At 37.2% G+C, this 26,440-nt stretch overlaps 1 protein-coding gene across 1 annotated transcript in view; it reads left to right on the forward strand.

The window, feature by feature from the left end:
• LOC125244786 (proton myo-inositol cotransporter) overlaps positions 1-26,440 on the forward strand; it is an 88,651-nt gene that overhangs the window by 46,029 nt on the left and 16,182 nt on the right. The window contains exon 4 of the mRNA XM_048155034.1: positions 2,416-2,524. Within this exon, the coding sequence (XP_048010991.1) occupies positions 2,416-2,524 (109 nt within the window). The remainder of the gene's footprint in view (positions 1-2,415; positions 2,525-26,440) is intronic.

Raw genomic sequence — 26,440 nt, forward strand, 5'->3', positions numbered from 1 at the left:
ACTCTCCAGTGCTAACAAGCTGTTGTCTTGTTTTATCTAGAGACCAGAATATCACAGAGAATTGGAACTGGATTGCTTTGACTTGGCCAGTAAGAAACCACCAAAAAGCACTTGCAACCACTATAGCAATGCCCTTACATCAATACAATGTAAATTGTAGGGAGAAATATGTCTGACTGACAGTTGTACTTTAAAACATATATTTAAGGAAAACAAGTAGTCCTTTACATAATCTTAGACAGAATGCAGGTGTGTTGTATAACTTCCATGATGACTTTTGTTGCTTCCTGAGTTACCAGGTTTCCTTGCAGCCCACTGAAATTAGATTAAAAGGGCACACAGATGTTTTGCCACTTTTGTTTGGAAGTAAAGATTGCATGTCTGAGTGGATGAAGTTAGCATCTCATTAAAAGCGCTGTTCCTCTGTACAGTCGTATTCCAAGTGGTTCATGAATTTGAGTTTGGGGCGGTAATCAAATAAGCATCTCTAGATGCTGTCTCTGGAGAATATCCAGTCATCACTCGGCATGAGAACCTGCAAGCTTCCTCTGATAATATCAGACTAACACAGGACAATTTCACTCCCAATAGGGGTTTATGTGTGAAAGTGTATAGGAATAATACACCCAAAAATGAAAATTCTGTCATAATTTTCTCTACTCATATCATTTCTAACCCCCTATGCCAGTGGTCGCAATAGGCGGTCCATGGGCCAAAACTGGCCTGGCGTGTCTGCAGCCAGATTATTTTAATAGCGGCTGATTCTGAAATAGATCTTTATCTAGTAGTGCCGTCTAATATTTTCAACATGTCTACACCAGATGCGCTGCAACAGCTAAAAGCTGTCTACACTGAACACGACAAACCAGCCATTGCAAAGCACTTGGACTATGTCAAAAACAGAACAGGGAATCCATTTATTGTTGGGAATGTGTTGTGTCGCGCCGCATCCAGTGTAAACAATCATTATAATTGGTTCTATTATCTTTTTTAGCGTCGCGCCATGCCGCTCGCATCTGGTGTCGGTGTTATTTTCTTTGAAAACAGCGACGACTTTGTTGCAGATAAGACACACCGGCTTTGCATTCACAAAACTAGATGAACGCATAGTTGTCTTTCCATTCTTCATTATATGCCCTATTTTCGCTGTCAACTTTCCTCTTTAGACTTTTTCTCATCAGCTAGCTTAACATTACTCTGCACACAACCTAATAGCATACCTCCAGCACACAAACCATTTAAAAAAAATGCAGTTTAGTGCGGGAGGATGCCAAAGAATAGTTCTGAGTGTAAAAGTAGGCTACGTCATATAATTATTACATTAAGTTAGGCTCCATTGTGTAACAAGCAAATTAAAATGTTACACATTTGTTATTCACAATATGGAAAGAGGAAATAAAACACAGTCCGTTAAGAGCATGCCAACTCACACATGCCATTAATGGGCTTATTCATGCTATTTTTATTCATTCCGCATCTTACACATATGTGTGTTTTAGCAAGGCATCCGTGTTGCAAGTTGGTGAATGAAGATACTTGCCAGGTTACACAGGTGGCACTACCCTGCTTTATTAATTTATCCAGTGTAAAACCCGGAAACCACCACACAAATGTGGCTTTTTGTTAATGACTGTCCTACTACAGGATTTAACACAGAATAACAGCTCAATACCAGTTACAAAAGACACTGTAGCAGTTTTTACAGGCAATTCTAGTTGCATTTTTCAATTAATTTCTTAAATTATCCTTTGACTATGTTCTGGCCCACCATCTAGTGGCAATTTTTTTTTTGCCCGATGCTAAACTTAATTGCCGACCCCTGCCCTATGCCATTATTTTTTTTCTTTCTCTATCTCTCAGTACTCATGATTTTTTCTGTTTTAAGGTCTTTGCTACTCTTATTATTAAATGTTTGAAATCAATTTAATAAATGTCATTGTCTTGGAATGAAAAAATTAGAATGTCCAAACGATACACTTGAATTTCATGAATTTAATAATAAACCTTAAAATATTCCATAGGATTTCTAAATGTAATATGTAAAATGTAAGTGTTTGAGCGCAGTTTACAGCCAAAGACACATATCAGTGTTAGTAAATGTGGCAAACTTCCATTGGTAGTACCAATGGTAGTGAACTACCATTTCTCAGTTTTGCTTCCTTCTGGTGCAGTTCATATGTTTTGGAGTGTAAAAAAGAGCTTTAATTTAATCTATTAATTTAATAACATCCATTCACAAATCTACAGCTATGAATCTACTTTAGCTCTCAAATCTCATTTAATCAATTTAATCGCTGTCAGTGTAAATGAGGCGTTAACAGGGAAAGAGGTATTTCTCGTAATAGGTGAGTCATTCTTGTTGTTGATGCAGGTCTACATGTTGACGTAAATATGTATTTATATTTGTGCTTCCAGAGGGCCCAGTGATCTGGCGCATGATGACCTACCCCCCGGCTCGCCGTGCTCTCGTTGTGGGTTGTGGACTCCAGATGTTCCAGCAGCTTTCTGGCATCAACACAGTCATGTAAGACTCCTTCTCAATTCTTAGCTCAATTCTCAGGTGTTCTTTGAATCTCAACTCTAATCAATAAGCACCAACTGAAGTACTATTATCAAGTCTGTTATTTTTTTTTAAGAGGCCATTTTGTACAGTTTTTTTAGCATTTCACTTGTAAAACAAGTAATAATGCCTATCAAGGTTTCTTGGATGTTTCAAAACATATATTTAGCTGCCTTGCTGTGTACATAGGCAACTACCTTGTAAGGAATCATCTTATTTAAATTGAAAAGTGACTGATGTGGAACACATTTGCTACACTGTGACAGACCCTCATAATTAAATACTGATGATTTTTGGTACCGTGCCTTTAAAACTTTTATATGTAAATAATTCATCAAAGCTGGTCAAGCTGCTGAAAAGATGTATATTTAAACATGGTTGGCCGTTTGTTAATATGTTGTGATGTCATAATCATAAAGATTTTGGAATGTAATTTTGCAGTTTAGTTTCAATAATTGGTATAATTTCAGTAATAGTATGTCTACAAAGTACAATTTTCAAAACAACAAAAAATATATCTTGATTTAAATATGTCCCCTTGAAAAATGCCACACATAGATGTTATTTTATGTAGGACAGACTGTTTCATAACTGATTCAAAGTTCAGAAGTTGTTTATTCACATTTACAGATGTGACTGTGCCTTTAATTCTCGTTTTAGCTGCATTTCAATGGATACCTTTCTAACTTGTGATTTCCTCTTCGTGATCTCTTGTCTTTTTCGCTCCTTATGCACTGACTATTTTTCAAGCATCGTAAACAATCTCGGAATGTGTGCTGTTGCTAAGCAACCCCTCATGGCAAAATGAGAAATGTTTATGGGAGGGAGAGGGGAAAATTGTGTGACTGTGTGTTTACTTCTCAGCTGTCATTTTGGAAGATGACAGGTCATGACAGATGGATCCTAAAATGACATTCTCGATCAATCAAACACCTTCATTCTTATCCTTCTGTCGCTGTCAATCACTCTGTCCAGAGCAGGTTTAGACAGACAGTATAGCAGTTAAAACTGTCAGGTACACTCACACACACATATATATGAAGTAATATTTGTATGGTTTAACCTGATGTGCTATTTTGTATTTACCCATAATCCCCTACTCCTCAATCGTACTTCCACTGTCAGATGTCAATCCTTTGTACACAGGAAGTCTTGTTCTGGGATGTGTCATCTGTCAAGCTTAACCTCTGCAAGTAGTATTTGTCAATACCTCTCATGGTGCAAATGTCTTGGGGGACCTCTGCCGATTTTATGTTAGACGGAAAAAATTGATTTAGTTCAGACAAGCATGCAGCCAAATCTTGCACCGTTATATGTTACTATTGACTGTCAAGGGAGAGAGAGACACTTTTTGCCTTCATAAAACCATCATTACAGCATTTACCAGCAGAACCCCACTGTCCTATTATCTATATTGTTATTGTTAACTAAAACTATTAAAATAATTTTCGTTAATTGAAAAAAGCTGAAATAAGTTTAAATATTGGATGAAAAAACAAACTTAAAGGCACAATATGTAAGATTTTTGGATTCAAATATCCAAAAACCACTTGAACAGTGTTATATATTTTATTGACTTGTGTACTTACATTATCACAGATGTTTCCAAGAATGTTTGAATCCAGAGAAAAAAACAACATTAACAAGGACACGGACTGTGAATCAATGACATCATACCTGCATTACCCTCGATTTTTCAGTTTTATTATGTAGAAACCATGGAAACAATATATCAATATATTATATATATATACATATATAAAAGATATATACAATGTTTTAATAGACAAGGGAACAACTGTTTGGATACATTTATAGACAGAAAACTAATCATTGTTATATAGCTCAACACGTTTAGTCTTATTGTTTTAATCTCGTTTTCTTGATTTTCTGCGAGTACCATGTTTTCATCAGATGCAGCTTTATTTTTAGTAACAGTAATACAGCATTCTCTCAGTCATACAATACGTTTTAAAATTAATTGCATGCCATTTATCAACACAAGCCATCCAGCATTTATTAATATGATATTCTAATATTGATCTAGCTTACTGCAGTGTGCAAGTGTCTGCCGCCGCTGAGTGAATGCATAGAGTAACATTATAACATCATTTTCAATACACTCAAATATATCTAATATGATAAACAGTTCTGCGTTACCCCACATAAGTTTGTACGGAAGAAGCAGTGACTGCTCTCGAGCTGTGTGTTGCTGTCACACTCGTCTCTCATATTAGCAATCGCTCGAGCGGCCTCGTTCCACTCCCACAGCACTCGGCCCTGCTCTGCTTCATACTACAGTAACATTAATAATCTCATCCATGATCATGATTTCTGTGTCGTCCCGAGTCTTTCCACCGGCTGAAGATGACATCTCCCATGATTCTGCGCTCAGTCTTGGCGTCATCAAACTACGCCTTTGTTTTGAATAGGTGACCTCTAGCGGCGAAAAAATTACACATTGTGCTTTAAAATAAAATAAATAAAACATGTTTAAGTACCAAATTCACTAATACAATCAATAAAGCTAAATAAAAATAAAATAAATATAAAAAATGAAAAAAGCATACAACAAAATACATGAAATACTTTGTTATATTTTAAATTGTCCTTTTTATGAAAGTCTGCTGCTTATATATGTTCAGAAGGTCTTCCAGGTTTGTGCAACTGCACTAGTCATGTGCCTATCACTGAAAACTGAGACGCACATAGCATTTGATCACTGCATTTACAGAAATCATTTCACTTTTAAGAAGTGTTTTGTCAACGTTGTATATCTAATAAGCTCCTGACAAAAAATTATCATTTGAATTATTGCTCAGTGAGTCATTTAACCTTGTATTACTGTCTCTGGAAAGCTTTTGTCTTTCAAACATGGCTCTATCACTCTCTCTCCTGTCCACATATAACTGGTGTGTGGTGAGCTCACTGGCGTCATTGTACTGTGGCTGCCGTCGCATCATCCAAGTGGATGCTGCACACTGGTAGTGATTGAGGAGAAACCCCTGATATGATTGTAAAGTGTTTTGGGTGTACAGTAGTACATAAGAAAGCACTATATAAATGCCTCAATTTTTCATTAATTCATAAAATGTGCAAATTCACAATTTTATATTTACATGCAATGTAGTAATTCCACAACTTTTGTTTCAGCTGAACCTCTTTGCCCTAATATATTTACTTAAACTAAGCCCTTATATGTTAAGTTAATAAGTTAGATCAATAATAAAATTTAGCCAATAATAAATAATAATTAAAAGTTCACTTTTTTTCTGATGTCAGTTAATGGTCACATGACAGGTAAACAATTAAAAAAAAAAATTTAGTTTTATTTTGGTTGTTTTTATTTTTAAATTATTTGACAAGTATTATTTACAACTTATTAATTTAATTACTTGTTAGCTTTTCATTAAACTCACAAACTCCTGCAGTTCTTTCACGAATCTCAGTCTGGGAAACTCTGATATAATGTTATATTTAGTGCACTTCACGTTGTTGATAACAAAGAATGGAATATATTTTCTTTCTATTTGTATTTTTATATTAATATGGTACAAAATTATCCTATTCAAATCAATGTGATAAACATGTCAGGTCAAAAGTAACCTAAAAAGTAATGAAAAAGTAGTCAGAATACATTACCTAAAATTAGTAATCTAGATTACATTACTAACTACAATTTTTGTCATGTAATTTGGAATCAGTAACTGACTACTATTTGTAGGTAATCTACCCAGCACTGTATGCCACTAAATTTGCTTAATTAATGATAAGCAGCCCCTCCTGAAGCACAAGACCACAGTGTAGGCTGAAGCACTGGCCATGCTGCTGGTATAATTAGCTTGTGCTAATGCTTCCTTCCAATCAGACATTGAACAAGTCTGCTTTCCTGCAAACACTCCTCTCCCTAGCCATTATTCACATGCCTTAATTGATAATTAATGTATTTTTTAGCATAAAACATTGTCGTTACTTGCTAATAACAGAGTGCTACCATTTAAACAAATCTCAAGGGTTGTAGAGGAATCATTCTTGCTGATGTTGGGTTGTTGTTGATTTCTGAGATGGCACCCTGTATGTGCATGTGTGTGTAGCAACTGAGCCTCATCTGTGCCTGGATAAAATGATTAGATTAATTCCTGCTGCTGAAACAGGCAGAACAATCCAGAATCTCTGTGTTTTAATAAAGATGGATGCTCATTATAGACACTAGTGGTCATCAGCAATACAGATTGGTTCAAGTGATACATTGTTGGCCTGTTTTTGTTCTTTCTGGCATGGTATGACTTGTTCCTTGGGTTTGTGACAGTGCTGGCACCATTGGCGCTCTGTGTTTTTGATACGTATGGAGTTGTGCATGATTCATACTTACCAGCTGTGAACCTCCCACAGTGTGTTCACTGACCAAACAAAAAATTGCAAGAGCTTTTTGAAAGTGGCAAGCTCTGATCTGGGGTGTGTTACCCAGCTATGGTTGCAAGATCCATCATTACCAACAGCTCAACTATTTGACGTTTCCCGAATCCATAGTTGCAGCGAACATTCGACTTGGTCTTTAATAGATCATGTTCTTGGGAACAATAAACAAGCTGACATTCTAAAAAAGTACATTCCATGTGAATTTATTCAATTTCCATATATATAGTTTATACATGACAGACAGAAATAATAAAGTGAAGTAGTCCTGAGATGCCATATTCTTGAAAAAATTACATGGAGAAAGTTTCTGACTAAATAAACTGCATGTATACAGGAGTAAAGTGTACACCAATTACATATTGCATTAAAATAATGAATGGCTTTGTGTTGTTCGTGTAAATAAACTATAATAACTGACATTAACTGCAATTTTGAATCCAAAATAAATGTATATCCGCTTTCGCTCCACAGTGACGCTGCTGCTTCTTCTTTCCTGTTTTACAGCGATTGGCATCCAGCTTATTGGTGCATTACCACCCTCTTCTGCTCCGGACAGTGATGCTGATGACGTGTTATCTAGTGCGCCCGAGCTTCGTTTACAGTATATTTTTAAAAATGGTGCGTAGGTGTGCATGTTGCGGATGTCCTAATCGCGTCACTGTCCGGAGCAGAAGGGGGCGGTAATGCACCAATAAGCTGGATGCCAACCGCCGTAAAACAGGAAAGAAGAAGCAGCAGCAGCGTCACTGTGGAGTCAAAGCGGATATACAACAGACCCGGAAGAGAAGACAATGCTGAATAAAGTTGTAGTTTTTGTTATTTTTGGACTAAAATGTATTTTAGATGCTTCAAAAACTAACCCACTGATGTCACATGGACTACTTTGATGATGTTTTTATTACCTTTCTGGACATGGACAGTATACCGTACATACATTTTCAATGGAGGGACAGAAAGCTCTTGGACTGATCTTAAGATCTTAAACTGTGTTCCGAAGATGAACGGAGGTCTTACGGGTTTGAAATGACATGAGGGTGAGTCATTAATGACATAATTTTCATTTTTGGGTGAACTAACCCTTTAAGCATTCATTTGCAGGGTTGATTGCTTACTTTGCCCCATGACAGTATATATCATGAGTAATAATCACACAACAATCATATTTTTTTATGAATAAAGTTTATTAATAAAAATATTGAAGAAAATTGTAATTATAAAACTTTTGCTTCTATCACTTTCAATGTGGTTTGAATGAAGTCTGCGTTTTGCAGTGATAGTCCCTAAGACAGTTCTTTTCATCTGAGAAGCACAGATGAACATTGCACTTGCTACACAATGTATTTGTGTATCCATTATTGCAGTGTCTGCAGCATACTCTCTTCATCTTTACTGGAAAATGTGCAATGATGTCTTTGCGTACATCCAGTGGGGGGTGGTCCAATGACATCTTGGCATTCTGAAATGGAAAAAGTAAAAAAATAAGTGAATAATACATATGGGTCCTATATTGTAGTAGATAAACTGAAAGAATAGACAGGGTGGTAGACCATGTGTTGAGGGTAGAGATCTAAGTATTATCCATCAAAGTATTACAATTTCAATGCAAATGTTATTCAAAATTCCACTACTACATTCAAACAATACTGTCTGGCTGGCCTATTATGCTCTCTAAAAGGAACACATGCATCCCCCCAGAGCACTTACAGGTTCACATTCAAGACCATTCACACCTGTCCCTAAACAATGCAACAGGCACCCCCACAAAAAATATCCAAAACATTAAGAGCTTAATGCTATAAACTGCTACTTGGGCAACACTAATAAAAAATCTCAGGATCATTTAGAAGTTAAAAAACAAACAATAAACTACAAAGATACAGGGAGTTTCAGATACTACTCTAGATGATGGAGTTTCAAATTCCACATCCAATTTATTCCTGTGTTTAATTATGGTATAAGCTAAAGTACTAACTTAGTTACAATGAATCATCTAACAGTTTAAATTTCAATTGGTGACCATGTGAGAAATGCAGTGTCCTTATGTAATGTGTAAGGAGCACAGGCTATTTTGACTACCACTCTGGCCCAACGTTGTAGAATTACAACATAGACTTAACAATCTCTAAATCAAATTTGATTCATGTTTTCCAAAATAACTAAATATGTGTTCTAGACATTGTAATAAACACACAAAAAATATGTAAGGAATTTTACTTAATTGAATCTTGACAAATCCAGTCATGCAAAAAAAAGGAGATGAGCTCAACGCAAAGTTTGCAGGTAGAGTGAGTTCATGGCCAGATGACCGGACCTATAAACACTTCTTCTATCAAATAGCATTGTGAGGACAAACAATAGAACCCATTAACTATTTAAATGTGATCTTGAGAAAAAAAAAAAACATTTGCAGGCCTTTTTTTAAAAATTGTTGAAAGTGATGTTGTAATTCTGCAACAGTGGCCGTTACAGGGTTAAATACAGTCCTAAATTGTGGAACAGACGTGGTTCAAGTGATGGAAGAGCAACCATGTTACTCCATTCTGTTCAGTTTAGATTTGTTCATGGATTTTTAGTTTATAATTCTTCAGTTCCTGTGTTCCTGTTACAACCACGCCTTCCTGGACTCCATTTCCCATGTTCCTCCTTGTTCATCACCTGTTTGTCTCTCAAGCAAGCCTCAGCGGAGGATCGCCTGTGTGGGTTCCGGCAGGATGGTCACCCACTGGAGTGCTATGTGGAGGAATTTACTGAGCTTGCTTACTTGGTGAACTGGCCAGATGCCCCGTTAAACGCTTGCTTTCTGGTGGGTCTGGACGAGGACATGATTCGTTTTAGTGAACCTGTGTGTTTTTTTTCCCTAGTCGAGACAATTAATCTGATTCTCTTTCTGAATTTTTCTGATTTTGTAATTTAAGAGGTTCAAGAAAAGTTGTGTATTCCACGTCCAGTCCCCACAGAAATACAAGCGGCCTGGCCAGTTCGCCAACTGCCGGTTTCCTCCGCCTACCCCTCCAGTAGATGTTCTCCTGGTGTCCTGCCTGACCAGAACCCCAAGCCGGCCAAAGAGGGATCCACCGCTAGGCCCAAACAAAAGAAAAAGAAGAGGGCTGCTACGCAGCCCCAATCTCCAGTGTTTTCTGTCTCCGTGCAGCCCTGGCCCCAGAGAATTCTGTATCCGAGCCACCAAACTCTCCAGCGAATTCTGCCACCAAGCAGCCCCAGTCTTCTATGAATGCTGCCCCCGAGCAGCCCGAACCTCTGGTGAAACCTGCCTCTGAGCAGCTGATGTCTCCAGCGAATTCTGTCTCTGAGCAGCCTAAGTTGCCAGTAATAGAAAAAGATGACTGGCTAATAGACTTTTGGACGGAGCCAGTCGCTCCAGCCTTAGCCGAGCCCGCTCCAGCCCTCGCCGAGCCCGCTCCAGCCCTCGCCAAGCCCCAGCTGCCAATGAGTCCGCCCGGGCTGCCAACGAGTCCACTCCAAGTGCTCCCGAGTCAGCTCCAGCAGTCCACGTGCCTGCTCCAGCAGCCGACGAGCCCGCTCCACCAGCCCACGAGCCCACTCCAGCCCACGAGCCCACTCCAGCCCACGAACCCACGCCATGCCACGAGCCCTTCCAGCCCCCCCTAAATCTCCCAAAAAATTTTTGGGGGGGAGGCATGTACCCGTGGGTGGGGAACATGTGGGCGTCACACGTGTGGGTGGGGCTCGGGAACCGCCAGGGCTGCCCACGGCTCCTGACCTGCCATGGCTGTCCACGGCTCCTGACCCGCCATGGCCGTCCACGGCTCCTGACCCGCCATGGCGGTCTACAGCCCCTGACCCATCATTGCCGCCCGAGACTCCTGACCCACCGTGACAGCCCGAGGTCCTAGACCCGCCCTGGAGACCTCCGCACCTGTCTGCACCTCCACCCGCACCTGCGTGTAGGTTTCCAAGGCGCCCACCCTCCCTCCCCCGTTGTTCTATCTGGATGCGCCTACCGGGGAGGGGGAGGTAATGTTACAACCATGTTCCTCCTTGTTCATCACCTGTTTGCACTTCCCTCATCAGCCTTCCCACCATTCCTGGATTCCCTGCACTTGCACTCCCTGCACCTGTTCGTCGTCATCAGCACTCCATTTAAGTTGGACTTACTCCTTGCACTCCCTGTCCGTTGTTATTGTTGTTTAAAGAATATGTGAAAGTTGTATATCTCTGTCGTGTCATTAAAATACCTAGTTTTGTTGAAGTCCGTGAATGTTTCATCTCTGCTACAACCTCACACATAACAGTTCCTTTGTTTGATTTTCCCGCCACCTGTCTGTTACCATGGACACTAACTATCATCACAGCTGTTTGTCATTTAGCTCATCACCTTTGTGTATTTAAGTTCCTGCTGTTCACTTGGGGTGTGTCTCAATCAGCTCCCTAGCTCCTGAGCTTGTGTGTCAGTATATCGTGTACACGAATTCGGGCACTGGTAAGGACAGTAAAGGACACTGATTCACTACACATTGGGACACTTATGACTCTATTTCTGGAAACGTGACAACATCCTCATTGTACAACATCAGTACTGGTGTTACAGTACTGATGAACAACAGCAGAGCTGATATCTTTCTGACATTACTTGTAATGTTATTTAAAGTACATTATGATAAATTATTTTCTTGTTACATATACGTGCAACATTTCAGCCATAAATAAATTGTAAATGTTAGCTAGATTATGTTCATTACCTGTCTAGTGATGTATGTTTCTGTTGAAATATAATAAAACAATGGTTTGTATTTTTAAAAACATCTATTGTGTGTCGTTATGTGTATAGTGAGTTGGCTCACGTGATTTAAGTTTCGTGCTTCATAACTTCTGATGCATCGATGCTCCCTTGTTTTCACGTTTCAGTGCCCTGGAAGGATTCTGGGATTGAGACCACCCTTAAAATTACTGACTCCCTGATCAGTGCCCTGACTACTGAACTAGGGAGCTGATTGAGACACACCCTTAGTTTCTCAACCTTTGTTGGATTACTTTGCCTGTTTGGAATAAACTTCATATTGTATTTTTGATACAGTGCACTTGTTGTGTACTGTAAGAAAAAAGTTTGCAACCCAGCCACTTTGGGCCACCATTGACTTCCATAGTACTTTTTTTCCTACTATGGAAGTCAGTGGTGGCCCAAAGCAGCCTGGTTACAAACTTTCTTCAAAATATCTTCCTTTGTGTTCAGCATCAACAATAATGACAGAATTTTCATTTTTGGGTGAACTATCCCTTTAAAGTCAAAATTAAATGAAAATTCAGTAATTCATCCTATCTATTTTGTACATGCATGTTATAGATCTTATTGTGAATGATTCATGCACGTATATATGATTTTCTTTTGACTTCATAATGTTTAATAAAAATGTCATTACTCAGCCAAATTACTAGGCAACTAAAGTTTACTTCTTCTCTCTAGTAACAAGGATTTCTCCAATCGTTTAGTCCACGTAAACCCTGCCCCTAAACATGTAACTGCAAGCTTGCAAACATTTTTTTAGTTCAAAACCCACATTTCAAAATCTACTCAACAACTGAACGTTAGAACCATATCTCCGCTATGGAAGAAAAGATTTGTTGCTACTTCCATTTCTTCGTAACATTCATTATTACAAAATATTGTGATCAATACCTATTTTAATAAATATTTCCTTCTGCCATAATCATTTAATTTACATGCTCCTAACTCAGAAAGTTCAGAAAGTCTATCTTTTGTTTGTGTCTGATGTGTTCTTGGGTGCAGATCAGTGTGTGTGTGTATATATACCATCTGCGTAACGAAACAATGTTCATTCCTTTCATTATTGAAATAGGTTAGTCCCCATGGGAGTGTTTCTCTCTCTACCTCTTTTTCTGTCTGTCTCTTTCTTAGCGTCTCCCTCTGTTTTTCTCTCACACACTTCTCACTAGCTTCAGTGCTGTGTACAAGTCCACAGTACCCAAACTGCTCTCAGCCTGTTCTTCATTACATCCCTTCTCTACTGTTACATCATGTTTATCATGAAGATGGATGGTGTCTGAGATTCAACCAAACACAGCACAAGCAATCTGTTGCTCCATGAGTCAGTCCGTATGCAAAACCCTTTCAGAATGCTCATTTTATAAAAGAGAGAGAAAAAATTAAACCCTCCAAAAGACTGAAATCTTAGGGTCATCTTTTAAGAAAAAAAAAAAAAAACACAAAAAAATTTAAGAAAACAAAAAAAATAAATATAACATTCTTTTTTAAGGTTTAAAAAGACAACCTATTTGTTTCTTTTGCCATGATAGATTGTGAACCTCATTAATGGGTTAATTCACCTAAAAATGAAAATACTGTCATCATTTACTCACCCTCATGTAGCTCCATACCGTTTTTTTAATATTCTCATCATTTTTGTCCAGTCATTTTGTTGTACTGAATTACCATTCAATCAAAATTTTAAAGCTTCAAAAAGTACATAAAGATATCATAATAGTAATCCATACAATATGAATCAAACAGTGTAATTCAGGTTTTCTGAAGAGATACATGAATATATTAACAGATTTAATTTAGACTTTTATTCACATCCCTTAATGTAATATAGTAACACTTTATAAGTCACCAGAACACCAGAACCCCATAAACCAATTAAACTAACCCCATCGTAAACACCAGTGTCACAGATTGGTGATGGACTGTTTTGAAACCACCACCTAAAAACTTCCCAAAACTCCCTAGAAATTACATGCTAAAAACCTCTATGATGTTTATGGGTTATAAATGGCTTACAAATACATTATTACTAATGTTACTAGTAAATTCATAGCATATCATACATTCTGGGGTTTAGGATTGACAAATACTTATATATTTACTAACAGATGTGACAAATTATGTTCATATGACAGATTGTGAATGAATGTCTGTGTTATCAAATAACACTTTTGATCAAACGCTCACAAGTCTGTCACAAACTCGAGTCCAAGGCCATATATTTATCATATATCATGGATTCTGGAGCATTTGGACTCTGTCTTGACTCATGCCTGACCCTCTTCAGGTCTCTGCCTTGACTTATACTCGACCCTTATGTGGCCTCAGTCTTGATTTGATCTCAACTTATTTAGGTCTCGGCCTGGACTCGTATTTGAATGAGCAGGTCTCATTTATACCACGGAAGAGCATAGCATTTATGATCCACATTGACTGGATCTAAGATTTTTGACAGGCAACTACCTGTGTGGGTATGAGCCCTGAATATTTAAGGTGTCAGTTTGGTTATAGAATACAGTTGTTGCTCTGAAACAGGGTTGACACCAACTTTCTAGTGATGTGTGATTATACCCACTGCGTAATTAATCACACACACACACACACAGGCTAGTCATCATGACATTCTGTGAAATCACAACCTAGTGTTGGTGTTGTTGAGGTTTCAGTCATTATAATGCTGCCTCTGAGGCCTTAGCAGGTACAAGAAAGACAAATGGCTGTTGAACTCTCACTTTTCTCTCGGTGGAGTGTGGCAGTGGTAAGACCTTTGAAAAAGCCTCATAACTTAAATGTCAGTGTGTGGTGTGCGTATCTTCGCCTAGAGTGAATGAGGCAGTCTGCTGGCTAGCGGGAGTCTCTTACGAGAGTACATTGTGTATTTGATATCTGGCATCTGTGTACCCTTCCATATTTCTGTAATAGTAGGGGGTTTTAACACAACTGATGACTGATGACTAAAATTTAGGCTTTTAGTCACATGTAAACATTGATCAAAATATCCCTTTATGTAATATACTGTAATAATAATTAAAGTAATCCCATCATAAATACCAATGTGTGAAGATTGTATTTTGTTGTTGTTTTGATTACCATTTTTCAGCATTTCTGTGAAACTTGATTTTTTTTTTTTTCCAAACCATATTGCCACATGTACATTTTGTTTTGCTTGAATTCATGTCCCTGTGCTTTGGTTTGACCTTTGTTATCAGTTTTCCTGCCACTTGTTTGTTGCTATGGTTACTGATTAGTCCTCACCTGTTAATTGTTCTCTTGATTACCACCCCTGTGTATTTAAGGCCTTGGTTTCTTGAGTCCTTTGTCTTGTGTTGATGTTGATATTGTAAACTAGTGTGTTACTATGTTCATTAAATCTCCTTTTGCTTTATTTTCCTCTAGTCTTCTGGATTATATACAGTACACAGCAACTGTGACATATATTTAAGAGTTATATTTGTAAATTATCTCTAAGATTGGCTAACGTCTTTGTTCAACATTTACTTATAGGTTTGTTGTTCGTACAATATTTACTTTGTCCGTTTGTACTGCCCCCTGACAGCATCTTTTCAAAGTTTATGATAATGAAACAAAGTTTACGATTTATGAAACAATCCACACCGAGCTGCTCCAGTTAGGAATGGGCCAAGGGTATGTCCAATACTACGAAGTAACTCGCTGCTTAACTACCATAGTATGATACATCGCTCAAGAAATCAACTAGTTAGTCAAAACTGTTTCCTGAAACCATACTGTCACAAATTTGTTGTTCAACTATGTTGGTTAATGATGTCACACAGGTAGTGGAGTAGTAACTTCTTTTAATGAATCTATTTGAGATCGAATTAATGCTAGATTTTATTTTTATTTTTTGCTATAAATTACGGACATGGCATCTGTGTCAGGGATGGCTGTATATAATGAATATAAAAACACAATGAAACTAAACCAAAACAGAACATGACAGAATCTCTATCAGAAGCCAATTTCGATCAAATCTAATATAAAGTCAATAGAGGCCAGTGGCAGCTCACCCTCAGTTGCAGGAGTGTGGGCGGGGCTCCATTCCATGCCTTCAAATTCCAAAGCTCTCACAGCTGTGCGTCTCATACAGCATGCAACTACTTTTAGACCTACCTGAAAAACATTAAAAGCACTAATTATTTCATTTTTGTCTTTGTTCTATTGTGTTTATTTATTTGTGCGATTGCTTGTAGTTTAATTATTTGTTATTTTATTAATGATTGTTTACTTGTCTTTAAAAATCTTTGAAATTTATATTAGTAGTTTTGGCTGTGGTATCGAAAATAGAATTGAGAATTGTTACATTTCTCTGTCATCTAAAATATTGGGTGTCATAACCTTATTTTTTATACAAGAATACATGGATCAAAAACAACAAAAACAATAACTATTTTTTTTAATTATTAAATTTTTTTGTGATGGGGCCAGTGAAAATTTAATCATTGAATTTATTGAATCGAATCGAAAATCGGGAATAGAATTGAGAATCGAAATCAAAACGAATTGAGATCTTGTAAATCTGAATCTGGAATCAAATCAGGACATCTGAATTAATACCCAGCCTATACCAGCCACAGAACTTTGCAATGCTGTTTGCAAAACTATGGTTTTGGAAAACACGGACTCCTTGAACTATGCTGATAATGACAGAACTTGCAACCAAAGTTTGCTAACAATACTTTTAGGAAAGTCACCCCTGGTTGGTTAACTAATTGATTAGTTGTCTAACAACTGAATAGTCGATTAGTGAGGCATTTACAGAGAGTCACAATTGTCAATTTGTGTACCAATAGTAAGTGTGGTAAAAGTCTCAGATAAGTTTTGTGGCTTGTGTACAAATTTACCTTTTTTAAAACTTGAATTTCAAGAGAATTGTTTGAACTATATCACCAGAAACCTATTTGTATGCAGTAGTTTACACTCATTTATGATAATGAACTTTTAAATGTCCAAGCACTCAGGTTGCTCTGAAGCGTATCATTCTGGATCCAGAATTTTTATATATTTGTTAAAAAACTATTAGTTGCCCAACTGAAGGGCTAAGCTTACCATCCATATATCCCATATATCTTGTTTTATCTGATACACATGGTGCTGCTATAACACAGACTAGTCAGTTATAAAAAAACAAAAAAGGTAGTTTTGCACCTTCCAACTTAAAACTCCCTCCTAACATTGAAATATTTTTACCTCACCATTAGGGTTGGACATTGTAAGCCATCTAACAACGACTCATATTTGCAATTCCTCTTAATGATTCCATTTTCTTAATTGTTCCACTAAAGACTTATTTAGGTCTTATGAGCCTTTAGAACAAAATTAAACATTCATCATAATCGGTTCTTGGTTCAGACAATCGGTTCTTGGTTCAGAGCCAGACAATGACTTGCGGTTCAGTTAGTAAGTCAGATTAATTAGGAATCTGATCCAACTGATTCTTAAGTGTTTGTGATTCACTAACACATTCTCATTGTGAGTCTACTAAATGAATTAATGTAAAAAGAAGTGGTTCTTAAGAGTTATTAATTAAGAATCAAACTTGGATGTTCTGCATGTTTTTGATTCACTCATAAGAGTCACTTTGAGAGAATTTTAGAATGGTGTTTCATCTTCATCTGTGTTCAAATGTACAGTATTCATCTCTCTGACATCAGAAAGATTCAGTGTTGCAGCTTAGTTTCAGATCCTCAAAGAGAGGAAGTGAATAAAGATTTTTCTTAAAAGATTGAAAAAAACTGTGATTCTTCTTGACATGGCCTTTTAAATAAGATCCAATCTAGACGTTGACCACACCAGCCTTTATCTCATCCAAACACTCAGCAATTACCTCTTCTATCCACATAAGGACCCTCCCCCCATCCCTCGCACACCATCTGACATCTCTGTTGATTCCTTGACTCACATCGAGTAGTCTGGGGTGAATTTGCCATGCAGGGTTATGTCCGAGAGCTCTTCAAACAGTTGCTATTTTCAGACAAGAATCCATCATACACCTTGGCATGAGTCCATGGCTTTTGCCATTTCCTACTCAACGTCTACCTTTTAGTTAATTTGTGTGCCGATGCATTCATAGGAAAATTAGTGGCACTATAGATAACACAAAGCCGTGACTGCGTTAGTGCTTTCATAATTCTGAAGGTCACTCTGTCTTGTTTTTCTATTTTTCAGCTTCACTGAGAATCTTTTAACTATCGGCATCATGAATCCAGCTTACATAAGCTATAAAAACAAAGAAACGGGTTTCTATTTTGGTTGATAAACCAAACCAGATTGATTCTAATTTAGCTGGTCGTGATGGACTGATGTTGTTGAAATGATCATGACGTTACTCAATGAGGGATTTAATATTTTTAACAATCTTCTAAATTATTATTTTGAATTTATTATTTGATCAAACATGATTTTAAGAGTGAAACAAACTTTACAGAATTCATCAAATCTACTGTTAATACTTAATGTTTTTTAGAAGTATAGTACATAAAATATGATGTAGACATATTGTTAATCAAAATAAATAAATACAGTTGCTAGGAGGAATAACAATATTATAATCTGAATAGCTCTTCCTTTCTTTTTTTTTCTTTCTTTTTTTTTTGAGGGCTAGAGTCAATAACGTTTTACTTCTGTATACTAAGAAGCATGGTTTGTTTCCTGAGAATTTATGGATATAAAATTTAGCCATACATTTAAAAATATGTGAGTTTTATCTTTCTGACTTGCATAAAAACCCAACAGCACATTTCCACTGTTAAGAAAAAAAATATATAAATATTTATATAAAAAAATAAATATTTATAAGCCTAGTCTTTAACAAGTAGGAGTATTTCCAGACATCTTCATTGAGTATACTGTTTTTAGTTTAAAAAAAAAAAATTGCTAGTAAATTTCCAACCCAATCTCACGGCAATTTGTATGTATTTTACAAGGTGGCTAATTCGCATGAATTTGTATAATCCCAGTCTTACGAATTTGTATGTTTTTTGCTAAATCGTACGTACAGTATTCTACGAGTTGCAAAATTCTAATGAAATCATATGAATGACCTACTCCTAACCTCGCCCCTAAACCTACCCGTCACTGGGGTTTAGATAATTGTATGAATTTGTACATGTGAGGTCATACAAATTAGCCACCTTGTAAAACATGTATGAATTGGTCATGAGATATGTTGTAAATTCAACAATTAATTTCATAGAAATCGCAAGGAACACATTGAATTAAAGGTGAAATTTTTAAGGTGAAAGACTGAAATAGTATTTTCAACATATTGCATTAATATTTGATTTATTTACAACTTCAAAAAAATAATTTAACAGTGCATGCACATGATATTTAGAGTCCTTCTCTTGAATTTTTCAATTTTAAGATAATTTAAGGGCAGAAGATCTGCAGTGTAGGTCATTTGAACAAATCCACGGGGGTCACTGACCCACTGCCAGAAGTGCTGTATTATGAAACAAGGAAACAAAAACCCTTGCCATGATGTGCAGGGAATAAGACATCTCTTATCCGTCCCTGCGTGAACACTCATCAGTAGCAGGTGCCATTCTTCTCATTTTCTGACCTTTGACACCACTATTACCACAAACAATACCTCATCTCTCTGTCTTTGTACTACAGTAATGTACCTGCTGTTTCTTCTTTTATCAGTGCTTTATATCCAGCTTTCTGTGGCCAATAGAAGAGACAATTAGGGAATGAGATTTTTTCCAAAGAAGACCCTTGCTGAGGGCAACCAAAGGCTTCAAATTTTAATCAACTCAATGGAATGGAGCCAGGAAGCTTTTAAGGATCAAGACAGAGCACTTTTAAACACACACACACACAAGGGAATACTGTGAACAGAGAACTAGGCGAACGTGATAAATCTCCTCTGAGAGCCTCTGAATCTGGAGGCAAACACAGATGCGTGTGTGAAATTCGTCTAAAAGCTCAAAGGTAGTCCAGTCTTCATGAAAGTAGGAATTAATTGCTGTTAAATCTGGAGTAGCCGCCGAAATGACCTTTTTTAATAAGTGGTCCGTTAAATACTCACCGTCTCACAGCTGAGACCCTTTGACGTCATGTGTTGAACAGCTGCATTAATGGAAATAATTAGAGCGATGTAATTCCACACAATCTGGTGGATGCTGAGGGTCCGTGTACAGGTTTTTACTGGCCAGACAGAATTAACAAGCATTACATTTAAAATGCAATACTAACCAGTATTCAAGTACACATCAATAATGCAAGAAGGGGGAAATAAGCATTAGTAGATATTTTGAAACCAGTCAAGATTGTGTTTGAGTCATATTATACATCACAATCAAAACAAATAAATGAACAGTTATAGCTTATTTTGGATTAAAAAAAAAGTGAAGCCTAAAAAGTAACATAACATAAAAGCAATGATTAGTAAACCATTCCTTCAGGCAACCATTGGAACTATACTGTGATCTGACATTTTTTAAGTCTCATTGCTGAATCTGAGCACAGACTCTGTACTGGAACTCTGCCTAATTAAACATTGTTTCTAGTTTAAAACTGACACAGTAGAGCAAACAATAGATAGCCCAAATTGTGTGCTTTCACAGCAGCTCTTCTTATCAGCAATCTCTGAGCAGAGTGTGCACTTTCTGCACACTGAGAAAGGATCTCAGTGGGTAGACTGAAAGCATTGTTCCTTTTCATAAAATCTCTGTATTTTGGTAAATTGTCCTTGGTAATAGAAAAGTAACACTGGACATTCAGACTTTCAATTGAGGTTTCTTGTACTGTAAAACCATACACTCTAAAAACTTTAACTATGATTTACTCAATTTTTACACTTAAAAATATTGAGTAAATTTTAAAGCAGTGAAATCAATTACATATACCGTATGAACTGAGTAAATGTAAGAAAAAAAGATGAAATAGATCTAAGTAAATGTATTTGGTACATTAAAGGGTTTGTTCACCCCAAAATAACTCCTTTATTATTAATTACAACCCTCATGTCTTTCCACACCCGTAAGACTTTTGTTCATCTTCGGAAAACAAATGAAGATCTTTTTGATGACAGAATGCTGTCAGATTTCCTTCCATTGACTGCTTTCGTAACTACCACTTTGATGCTTCAAAAACTTCACAAAGAGATCGGAAACTAATCCATATGAATCGAGCAGTTTAGTCCAAATTTTCTGAAGAGAATCGATCATTTGTTATGTTGAAAAGATTTAATTTAGGCTTTTACGCGCATGTAAACATTGATAAGCGAACATAAGCAATATCTCTTCCTAACCTGAATGACACATAAGAACAAACCTCTTCTGGAAGCAAAAACGTGCTGCGTAACCAATGAGATTCATTCTCGTGTGTTACACAACACGTTTGAGCTTCCGGAAGAGGTTTGTTCTTATGTGTCATTCAGGTTAGGATGAGATATTGCTAAAGCCTAATAACATTGAGTATTATTAAGTAATATTTGAAATAAGTAATATTTGTGGTTCTTAAAACAGATTAGTTTAATTCACCATTCTCAAATATTTTGATAGAAATTTCACAAATATATTTAGTATATTTTAAAAAAACTAATTGGTTAGTCAAATACAAAATTCTTGAAAAAGAATTTTGTGAAAAAAAGAAAAAGTGAAAAAAAAAAACTTAAATATAACTAAATTTTAGACAAAATTAACTGTTGGATTTTTAGTAAACTGTTTTGGTATGGTGAATATCAGTTGAATTAATCAACTGTATTCAGTATATTCAATTCTGTAGTACATACTTAGCATGCATTTTTGCATGAATTGCATGAGGCAATAAGGTGTCCAGATTTCTGAAATGATATATCAAGATTCCTTGCCTCTAGAGGTTGCCTATTCAAAACAAAGGCGTAGCTTGATGACAGCGAGATTGAGCACAGAATCTCAGGAGATGTCGTCTTCACCTCACAACCAGTGGAAAAGAATCGGGACGGGACTTGGGCAGAAATCATGTTCATGGATGAAATTATTAATGTTACTGTAGTAAGAAGCAGAGCGGGGCAGAGTGGGAGCTGAACGAGGCCACTGGAACGATTGCTAATCAGAGACGAACGTGACACACGGCTCGACAGCAGAGGAACTTTTATTATGCCACAGTTGCCACTTCCGCTTCTTCCGTGTATGAGCTAATGCAGCTCTGTTTTATCATATTAGATACATTTGTGTGTGTTGCTGCCGAGCGAATGCTGCGAGACACTTGTTGCACACTGCAGTAAGCTAGATCGATTTTAGAATATCTTATTAATAAATGCTGGATCGCTTGTGCTGATAAATAGCATTAAATACAAACATACTGTATGATGGAGAAAATGCTGTATTATACTGTTGCTAAAAACAAAGTAGCTTCTGATTATGCTATGTTAGCTACTTGACAAAATAGTGTTTTTTTTTCTGAGGCATGGTAAAAGCATGGTATTCACAGAAAATCAAGAAAACGAGGTTTAAACAATAAGACGAAACGTGTTGAGCTATATAACAATAATTTGTTTTCTGTCTATAAATGTAACCAAACAGTTATTCCCTTGTCTAATAAAACATGTAATATATTAAAGCGTCTTTGGTGTTTCCATGGTTTCTACAAGATCAAATCGGAAATCAATAGTAACACGGGTATGACGTCACTGATAGGCAAAGCACGGACAGTCGGACACGTCCATGCCCTGGTTAAAAATTGCTTATTTCTCTGGATTTAAACATTCTTGGAAACATTTGGGATAATGTACGTACACAAGTCAACAAAATATATAACACTGTTCTCGTGGTTTTTGGATATTTTAATCCAAAAATCCTACATATTGTGCCTTTTAATATATTGTACTTTTATTTTATTTTATTTTGGTTAGGGTTTAGGTAATAGGTTTTAAAATAAGGAAGTTTTGTTTGTTATTTGGCCAATTCACCTCCCGAAGAAAAGTTCCCTATTTATTTGTTTGATTATTGTGGGGGTGTTTGTTTGTTTGTTTTTTTGTTTTTTGTTTTTCATTAAAACCCTTTAAAAGATTCCCTGCTTCCACTCTCTCATTTCATGTTGCGTCCTTTACCCCTAGACAGGGCATAACATCATTTAATAGTTATTTATTATATATAGAAATAATATACATTAAGTATATTGACAGCATAGCAAGGCGACTCGATTACATCATTTGCAATGCTTCAGGGGAGTGGACATTCCCCGCAAGAATTTTTGGCATGATTTTCGAACAAGATGACTTTGATTCAATGAAATCGAGCTAAAACTGTCCACATACTTGCATGTATGTGGCCTTCAAACACATCATTGTTCAGCAGAATGTCCAAGTTTTTCCTTAAAATTAAAGTAAATGAGGGCTTCATGTTCACTTACAAATTTCTCTTCCAATATAGCTCTCAAATATAATTAATGTGATTTGAATAAGCACATATTGGAATTTGGCATCTCATGATTACAATGCCTCTGGGCACAGGCCTGGCTCCACATAGGGCTCAGGGTGGGGCAGGCCCATCCAATCAAGAGTGTGGCTCACACTGGCCCCATGCCAAGACTGATTGCAACATTGGTGCTATGTTGAATTCAGCTCCAGATTTTGAGGGAGATCATGCTTTCCAGCCGCTTGGTATCAAAAATCTGCATGTTATTTAGAAACTAGAAAGCTGTATTAGAAAGTGAGCACAGTGTTCATAAACACTGAAATAATTTTAAACTATTCAAGCTGTTTTAAACTATTCGAGATGCGGAAGAAACTCAATTCGGTACCCGTGCACTGTTTTCTGTGCATATACACACAAAGCATGCACATAGAGAGCTGCGTCTCAGACAGCGCACTATTACAAAACTGAGTTCTCTTTTGCGTCTTATTGCACTTATACGGACAAATACACACAAAATTATGTCAAAATGCCTACAGATCCGTGCATTTGGTCTTAAAGTGACAGTAGCTTAATATACCTGCTGCTGCCTTGTGTTATTAACGCAAATTAAAGAACAAAAGAAAAAAAATCCTGTTTTTAATTTGTAATAATTTGCTGCTCTTGACTGAATAGCTTCTTTAGTTTTAATAGGATTATAGTGCATAGGATGTGCATAGTTCAGGTATGAAACTCTGTAACTCTGTATGTATCTCAATCAGAAGTACTTTCAAATCCATGTAACCATATATATCATACCCTAGCCCATGATCAGCATGCTGGGCAAGCTTCTGTTATCCCTCCTCCTCCCAAGCGCCACCTGTAGAAATCTTCTATGGGGGTTTTACCATTTCTTGCAGCAGCCTTTCCTTTGTTCGTTATTTTTGGCTAAGCTGAAAAAATTATTGTATTTGCTCACCAGCAGCAGCAGCGTAGCAGATCTCGTCTGCCAAAATCAAGCCTATGTATATTTCATGCCCCATGCCAATAAATGCTGGTTGAAATGTATCCACTCCAAGAGTTGTCATGACTGAAATATATATTAATTCATACATTATAGTATTTCGTACCTGAATACTGTTAGACCTACCTGAAATTTATTTGTATTTTTGTTCTTTTGTATTTAATTGTATTATTGCTTGTAATTTGTTTATTCATTCTTATTTTATTGCTGACTGTTTACTTATATTTATTCAACATTATTTATTAAATATTATAAAATAAATACTAATTTGTTTATTTATTTGTGGGGGCAGTGAACATTTTGGCAGGGCAAATTCATATATAAAGTCTCTTTTAAGACCTGCCCCTTTTGTTATAAAATAAAGTTACAAAATCTGTTACGGGGAAAAAGTAATATAATGTTAAAACTCCACCCCACCGGGAATATCACTTGGCCCACCTTACATCTCAAAGCTGGAGCCTGTAACATATGGGGCCCTATAATACACCCGGCGCAATGCGACGCAAGGCGCAGCGCAAGTGTGTTTGCTAGTTTGCGTCCGGCGCCGTTCGCGTTTTCCCGTTCAGCGCCACGTCCTTAAATTAGTAAATGCATTTGCACCAAGTTAGTGCGCCCATGGGCGTGCTGGTCTAAAAAAGAGGTGTGTTCAGGCGCATTGCCGGCGCATTGCTATTTTAAGGAGCTGAAAATAGACTGCGCTATAGACCAACTCAAACGTGGTCTAAAGTCTAAAGTCAATTGTGCAATATTTTTTTGTTAGAGCGCGTTGGTAGAAACTGCGCCTCTGGGCGCGTCCACAGTGCGTGTTGACTTTGCTTATTACACACAGGGATGCGCATCACACAAACATGCCAAATATTAAAAACAAAAGGATTACAGTGTAAAAGAATATTATTGTGTAGGCTACATAAATATAAAAATGTAATAATGAATAGTCATTGTGTGTATTAGAATTAGGCTACCTATTTTCAATTCAGCCTATTACTACTTATAATGATGAACGAAATTGGCTAATTAATTGAACAATCATGCCAATACACACACATATTAACATATTAACTGACTCATCGCGTGTACGCCATGTAAATAGCAATCCGCCATGGCGCGAGCACATCTCGCTCTTAAAGGGAATGGGAGATGACACTCTGATTGGTTTATTGAACGTTACGCCCATTACTCATTAAGAGAATAGGGACAACCCATTTCAAAAATGCGCCCTGGCGCATGGACCGTTTATCCGTCGTTAAAATAGCAAAAGTGGATTTGGACACGCCCTGAGTGCACCTGCGCCGTGCGCTTTACACTTTGCGTTTAGATCGTTAAAATAGGGCCCATGGGACGTGACAATGGAGTGGAAGATCCAAATGTGAGCTTTGACTATGCTCTTCAGTTAATAAACAGGCAGAAGGTCGAACACTGGCAAACAGATACAAGAAGGCAAGGTAAAGGGTAATCCAAAAACACAGGCAAGGGTCAGGGCAGGCTGCAAAAGATCATAAAACAAGTAAACAGTAGTGATGGGACATTTGAACCGAGGCTTCGGAGCTTGTGTCGAGCATAAATGGGCGTGCCAGATGAAGCGTCGATTCGAGGCTTGTGTTGGGAATGTAGAAAGCACGTGACGGATGACAAACGAGGCCTCGGTTTGTGTGGAATATGTCATCGGTTCGGTTTGAGTGTCGCTTCCAGATGAAGGGGGTTCGAAACACATGCCACCTTGTGGGTTTTTCAGGAGTAGTAGAACCAGAAGTAGTAGTAGAGTGTCGGAGAGTCAGAGTTAAAGAGTTGTGTCGTTGTTATTGTATTATTAGAGCTATTATTACATTATATTAGGTTACATTAGGTTTGTATGGTATAATTTATGAATAATTAATTATCTCTGTGTGTGTGTGTGTGTGTGTGTGTGTGTGTGTCTGAGCCAGTTGTCTCTGCACAAGTAAAGTCAGACAGAGAAGATACATATTTTATTTTATACCCAGGCAATGCACAAATGTCTGTTCAGGTCATAGGCTCAGGATTAATTTTGTCTGCTATTTCTTTGCACAGTAGCTAGGTGTCACTAGTGAGCAATGCTGAATGAAGCTTCGGGTAATGAACCTTTTGGTGAAGCAATGGGTTGCGAAGCCTCAGTGCTTCTTGAGGCTTCATTTGCCTATCACTAGTAAACAGTCCAGGGTCAAAACACAGGCTAGGCAAGGAACAAAGAACATGAAGACTATGATAAACAGTGGCTAAACAATACTCAGCAGGGCATGATTGAAACACAGGGACTATTTATACACAGGCACAAACAAGATAACGAGTTAACAAGGGGGCGTGGTCCAATGAGTGTC

This window comes from Megalobrama amblycephala, linkage group LG14 (assembly GCF_018812025.1).
Source record: "Megalobrama amblycephala isolate DHTTF-2021 linkage group LG14, ASM1881202v1, whole genome shotgun sequence".
Lineage (NCBI taxonomy): Eukaryota > Metazoa > Chordata > Actinopteri > Cypriniformes > Xenocyprididae > Megalobrama > Megalobrama amblycephala.